The sequence below is a fragment of the Berghia stephanieae genome, chromosome 10 (genome assembly GCF_034508935.2).
Source record: "Berghia stephanieae isolate SIO BIC M18660-M18661 chromosome 10, UCSD_Bste_1.3, whole genome shotgun sequence".
Classification (NCBI taxonomy): Eukaryota; Metazoa; Mollusca; class Gastropoda; order Nudibranchia; family Aeolidiidae; genus Berghia; species Berghia stephanieae.
In genome coordinates this window covers 43,599,699-43,606,604 of record NC_088369.1, presented here as the reverse complement: position 1 = coordinate 43,606,604, position 6,906 = coordinate 43,599,699, and the positions used below count along the sequence as shown (strand labels likewise).

The following is a 6,906-nucleotide window of genomic DNA, read 5'->3' as shown; positions in this document are numbered from 1 at the left end:
ATCATCATCATCATCATCATCATCATCATCATCATCATCATCATTACCATCATCATCATCATCATCATCACCATCATCATCATCATCATCATCATCATCATCATCGAAACCGTCATTAAATTGCCACTCCTAATTCTATCAAACCCCAACGTACCTTCTGCATAGATGTTGACAGTCCCAGGTGACGACTTCAGCTTGAAGTTGATGAGACCGCCATCGTTGGGTGTCGGCGATTTGGGGGTCTTGTTTTGGTGGGCATCTGATGATTGAAACGCACATTTGTGGACATTTTCTTGTAATAATCATAGCCCATAAAAGGGGAAAGATACTTTGTACAAAAAATTAAGTAGTAAGGTAGTAGTAGTATAGTAGTATAGTAGTAGTAGTATAGTAGTAGTAGTAGTAGTAGTAGTAGTAGTAGTAGTAGTATAGTAGTAGTAGTAGTAGTAGTAGAAAGTAGTAGTAGTAGTAGTAGTAGTAGTAGTAGTAGTAGTAGTAGTGTAGTAGTAGTAGTAGGTAGTAGTAGTAGTAGTAGTAGTAGTAGTAGTAGTAGTAGTAGTAGTAGTAGTAGTAGTAGTAGTAGTACTTTTTTTTCTTTTTTTTTTGTTATTCATATTTCGTTGGTTTTTTGTTTGTTTTGTTTCGTTTTGTTTTGTTTTGTTTTTGTTTGTTTTTTCATCTTGGATAAACGTTATTCATTCTTCTATATAAATAGTATAAATTTCACCAATGTTTAATAGATTTGACTTGGGGTTTTATTGCCAGAGTTTAGTTTATCCCCAGGTGATATCGACATGACGTTGTCGGTTATAATTTGATTTATTTGTAAGACTTACCGCCAACGTTTCTAAGCTTGATCTGGGCCAGTTCGTCGGCAGTGGTGGCGACTTGATGTTGCTTCTGTTGATTGTTGGGATGGTGAGGCTGGGCGTGATGTCGAACGGGCGAAGCTGTCCGTGGAGACCGACTTCCAGGAGAATCCAGTTTAGCGTGTCTGTGATGAACATGGGTGTTGACTTTGTTGTTGTTGGATGTTCCGGGTGGTGGGCCGGGTGGAGGTGGTGCGTGTGGCTGGGTGGGCTTTTGGCGGGTGTTGGGGTGATAGGGCTGGTAATTTTGATTGTTTCCGGTGTTGTTGGCGGCTGGGTTGAATGTCTGGTTTGGTGCTGCATTTTGGGCTGGGTTGTTGGATTTATTTGTGGCGCTGTGCGGAGCTGTTGTAGACGGGCGGTGGTGGTGGTGGTGGTGGTGATGGTGAACGGTTTTGGTGCTGGTCTACGCTGTAAACGTAACGGTCTTGGACTGGAACGGGTGGTGGTGGAGCAGGAAAACTTGGCGGGCCGTAGATACTGTTGTTGGCGCGATTGAGTTTGGGCGATGCAGTTGAAGATATTGTGGATGGAGATTGGGGTTGTGGTGGCAGTGGTGCTCCGTGTTGCTGGTTGTGTGGCATAATAGATGTTGGCGTGGTAGGTGCAATAATAGGAGTTGGAACCATGTTGAGTTTGTTATTGTTGTTGTTATTGTTGATATGCATGCCGTTACTTTGGCCGTTAACGTTGTTGTGATGTTGTGGTGTTGATGATGGTTGTAATGATGATGATGATGTTGTTGTTGCTGCTGCTGATGATGATTGCGTTGGGGAATCGGTGAGGATGGTTGTTGTGCTCCGTCTTTGTTCTTGTTGTTGTTATTGTTGTTGTTTTGGTGCATCGTAGGCACAACAGGTGGGGCACGTACGTCAGAGAAGGCGCCCTCCTCCTCCTCCTCCTCCGCTTGACGAAGGTGGCCGAACAAATTCTCCGTAAATCCCGTCGGAGGAATTTCGAATGTTTCCGTGAGCGTTCGGACTGTTTGGTCCTCCTCGGGTACCGTGCTGCTGCTGCTGATTGTAATGATTCGCGTGCAATGCAGACGTTGTCTTGTCATGACGACTTATCGCTTCTTCTGTAAAGACGAACTGTCTCTGTTCGTGATTTTGGTGATGGTCATATTGCATTGGTTGTTGCTGATGATGGTGGTGAAGGTGATGATGATGTTGATGATGATGATGGTTGTGCTGGTGATTGAGCAAAGCTGCACCGTCAGACTTCACATTTCCTCTAGTACCGTAAGGTGACGCATCCCGTTGGTTGGTTTTAGGCCGCATCTCCACAGCGGAACTGCATGGACTGTTCGGACTGTGGGGCGGTTTTTGGCCAGGACTGCCGACATCCCCAGGCCCTAGAGCGTAGGACGCCGGTCTGCTGTTACTGTTACTACTGGCGTTGATTTCGACGCAGCTGCCCTTGTTGAGCGAATTCTGTCGTTGTAGCTGCTGCTGTATCTGCATCGTGAGAAGCTGTTGCTGCTGTTGCTGTTGCGGTGTGAGGTGGGAGTTGTGATGATGATGGTGTTGGTGGTTGTGATGGTTATGATGGGTTGTGATTATTGTGATGGTTGTTTTGTTGTTGTTGTGGTTGTTGTTGTTGATGATAATGCCCCCCGGGACTTGTAGGGTCAACCATTTCATAATGGAAATCCGAGGAGTTTGAACTCTGGCATTGAGATTAAAAGGAAAAAAACAGCATAAATAAAATATGCACATTAATATAGGGCATTTGTGACGTAATAGTGCCTCAAACGGTATTATGTTAAGATGACATAGTTGTTGAAAAATGAATTTATTTATCACCAGAATGTGGGTTTAAATAAAAAGATTATTTTATTAGCTCAAGTAAAGGGAGATATTGTAGTTTGGTAAAGAATGAATGATAAACATTTCATAAGCATCCCTCATTTTGACTTTTTTTGTTTTGTTTTGTTTTTGTTTTTTGTTTTTTTTTTTTTTTTTTTTTTTTTTTTTTTTTTTTTTTTTAAGAATTCGTTTTTCCAGGGTACGACAGGTAACTGGTAACAGTTCCATTTGTTGGTGTTTGTATTTATGATAGTATGTTCTGACATTTCTGTCATGTAAACAGATTTGTCTTCATGAATTCCCTTTGACCCTGTTCTAATTTTGTCGCAATCTGAAAATCGAAAAATTTACATTTTGGATAGAAAACTCTTCAGGGGGGGGGGGGGGGGGGGGGGGGGGGGGGGGGGGGGCATCATGGCTCAGCGGTACGGTCTTTGCTTCCTACCCGAAAGGTACCGAGTTCGATGGCCCGCCGCTGCGTTGTGTGGCCTTGAGTGAGCCATCTCGCCCTAGCTCAATTTACGGCGCTGCACAGCGGCTAACACCTGGGTTATTCCAGTCTCCCCTTGGAATAGACCCTGGAGAATAATTTCCCCGATGGGATGAATAATAATAAAGGGAATTTTATTATCATTTTTTTTTTATTAAACCCACTTTTCCTCTCAGGGTCCACCTCAACATATGACTAGATAGATTGAGGCGATGACTCACATTTGAACTCTTTATCTTGCTAAAATATTCGTTTCAAAACGGTTGATTTATACCTCGAGCAAGATACATTAAAATAGTTTCCCATTTAGCACGGTACCAGACCTGCCAAGATAATTGAAATTTTATGTCAAGTTTAGTATAGTGACAAGAATTGTAGTAGTAGTAGTATAGTAGTAGTATTAGTAGTAGTAGTAGTATAGTATAGTAGTAGTAGTAGTATATAGTAGTAGTATAGTAGTAGTATAGTATTAGTAGAATAGTAGTAAGTAGTAGTAGTTAGTAGTAGTAGTAGTAGTAGTATAGTAGTAGTAGTGTAGTAGTAGTAGTAGTTATAGTAGTAGTAGTAGTAGTAGTATAGTAGTATAGTATAGTATAGTAGTAGTAGTAGTAGTAGTAGTAGTAGTAGTAGTATAGTAGTAAGTAATAGTATAGTAGTAGTAGTAGTAGTAGTAGTAAGTAGTAGTATAGTAGTAAGTAGTAGTAGTATAGTAGTAGTAGTAGTAGTAGTAGTATAGAGTAGTAGTAAGTAGTAGTAGTAGTAGTAGTAGTATAGTATAGTAGTAGTAGTAGATAGTAGTAGTAGTAGTAGTAGTAGTATAGTAAGTAGTAGTAGTAGTAAGTAGTAGTAGTAGTATAGTAGTAGTAAGTATAGTAGTAGTAGTAGTAGTAGTAGTAGTAGTAGTAGTAGTAGTAGTAGTAGATAGTAGTAGTAGTAGTAGTAGTAGTAGTAGTAGTAGTAGTAGTAGTAGTAGTAGTATATAGTAGTAGTATAGTAGTATAGTTAGTAGTAGAGTATATTATCATCATTATTTAAATAATAATGAGAATTAAAAATTCGTAATTTTCCATAAAATTTAGTAATTGGCCATGAAATTTGTCTAAAATTCGTAATTTCGGCAGGTATACTGTGCTGTTAGTGTTAGACTACAGCAGCCAGTAGTCATTCAGAGCCCTTGGGGCCGGAGTTTATCCCGGTCCCTATAGCATGAAACGGACGATTGCGATTGCATGCTACCCTTTGGATAGGATGCTAGTCTATCGCAAAGTACTTTCCGCCAGATCTAACAGACCCAACTACCCAATTACTGTTTGATGGACAGGGTGGTCCGAAAAGAAAAAAAATCTCGACCACCCCGGGATCGATCTCGGTCTCTTTGCGTGTGAAGCTAGTGCTCTACCAACTGAGCTATCCGTTAGACTATAGACATAAAAACGTGATAAATTTATAATGTAGCTTTTAAGCAATGAAACCGTGTATCCTCTTGTTAAACCTTGACCTTGAGCTTTTATATAGCCCAATATCCACTAAACGTGCTCAAAGCGCTTTACAAGGGGCCCCTGGCAAACAGCAACATACGGGACATGACGCCTGTTAGGCGATTTACAATTTTTTTCGGACGGACAGGGACAACGCTGTTAACGGCCAAGTATTCATTTTACACCCCGAGTAAGGAGAGAGAATGTGAGTAAAGAGGCTTTTTCCAAGGACTCAAATACGCGCCGAGCGAGGCTCGAACCCAGGAACCCTTCGTTTAATCGGAAAGCGAGTGTTATACCACAAGACCACATAGCCGTACAACTTATGTTTTGTAAACTTGAATCTTTGACTCACCCGGCTAGAAATGGAAGACGTTCTGCTTTTCCTGTTGCCCAGCTGTGTGTCAGGTCTTCTCTCTGGCAGGGAAGGAGGTGGTTGCTTCTTCGAAGGGCTCACCTGGTAACAGTTACAGATGTTGAAACTTTAGCTTGAGATTTTATGGCGCAATATCCACTAATAAAAGATAGAGCTTTTATACAGCGCAATATCCATTAAATGTGCTCAAAGCTTTACAAATGGTCCCTGATTAACAGCAACATTTAACATGTAGAACGAGACATAACGCCTGTTAGGCAATATTACAATATTTTTCCGACAGAGACAACGCTGTTGAGGGCCAGGTACTCATTTTACACCTGAATACGGTGAGAGAATGTGAGTAAAGAGTCTTTTCCGTGGACTCAATTATGCGCCGAGCGAGGCTCGACCCAGGACCTTCCGATCCGAAAGCGAGTGTCATGCCACTAGACCACATAGCCGCTCCGACGTGCTCAAAGCGTTTTAACAGGGGCTCGCCCTGGCCTGGCCAGTAGCATTACTTAACATAGAGGACGAGACATAGCATTTGGGTTCAACATACACAAACGCCGTGCATTAATTTGGCCAGCATTTAAGCTTAACAAACCTAATGTAACATAGAAACGATTGAGGCATTGAGAGTGCTCCGATATTTGGGGTGAATTTTTAATTCAGAAAAGTGAGTGGAGCAGGCACTTATGTTGATAACAACAAGAAATGAAGTGAGTAGGAAAATGCCAGAAGACAACTAACAGAGAATAAAAACTTCGCAGCAGCGATGGGGGGTTCGAACCCGCGACCTTACTTACCAATGGTTCTGCTCCATAATTCCCTTGGTACATGTACATTTCCTTTGGGGACAATGGGAACTGCCTGGACGGGTCCATGTCTTCCTCGTCCTGGATGGTGAAAGCTTCTGAGGCGAGACCGTACGGATCCTCCAAGTCAGATAACTCTTCCTGTCCTTTCTCACTCGCTGGATTTTTCACGTTTATCTCCCCTTCAGGTGTAAGCGGACGACGGGGAGGTGGGACTGTGGGCGGCGGAGGGATGTTTTCTAGAAATTTCTTTCGAAGTTCGTTTATGGCCCCTCCTTTGGCGGCTGATGACAGAATTGGAATATGCGGTGGTACTGGTGGTGGTGGTTCTGGTGGTGGTGATTGTGATCGTAATGGAGGGGGAAGTGGTGGTGGTGTCGGAGCTTGTGATAATGGTGGTGGTGGCGGTGGTAGAGGTGGTAGGGATGAATTCTTGTCTTCTTCAAATCTCTGGATTCGTGTGCTGCTGCCAGCTATATCTGACTCTTCTTTACCTGTCAGGTGATAAAGATAATTAATAAAGGTGAGAACATGTTAAATGAAGTGGTGACGAAAACACCCGCTATGATGGCTGTTTTAATAATAATAATAATAATAATAATAATAATAATAATAATAATAATAATAATAATAATAATAATAATAATAATAATAATAATATGATGATAATAATAAATAATAATAATAATAATAATAATAATAATAATAATAATAATAATAATATAATAATAATAATAATAATAATAATAATAATAAATAATAATGAATGATGAGATGAATGATGATATATAATAATAATAATAATAATAATAATAATAAATCATTGTAAAACGCAAATTCACGAATCATCTCTAGCGCTTTACAATAAAACACGAATTCACAAAAGGAAAATAAAATAAAAACTACAGCACTGAAAGCTTAGTTTGAAGAACATTAAACTAAACATTAAGTAATGTCGAAAGCGCCGTTAAACACCTAAAAACAAACAAAACAAATATTAAGTGAAGGCTATGGTCATCATCATCATCATCATCATCATCATCATCATCATCATCATCATCATCATCATCATAATCGTCGTCGTC

At 40.5% G+C, this 6,906-nt stretch overlaps 1 protein-coding gene across 1 annotated transcript in view; it reads right to left on the bottom strand.

Moving 5' to 3' along the window:
* LOC144955830 (uncharacterized) overlaps positions 1–6,906 on the bottom strand; it is a 138,913-nt gene that overhangs the window by 46,662 nt on the left and 85,345 nt on the right. Inside the window, exons 26-27 of the mRNA XM_078886027.1 lie at positions 5,813–6,315; positions 5,001–5,102 (exon numbers count right to left, since the gene is read on the bottom strand). Coding sequence (XP_078742153.1) covers positions 5,001–5,102; positions 5,813–6,315 — 605 coding nt within the window. The remainder of the gene's footprint in view (positions 1–5,000; positions 5,103–5,812; positions 6,316–6,906) is intronic.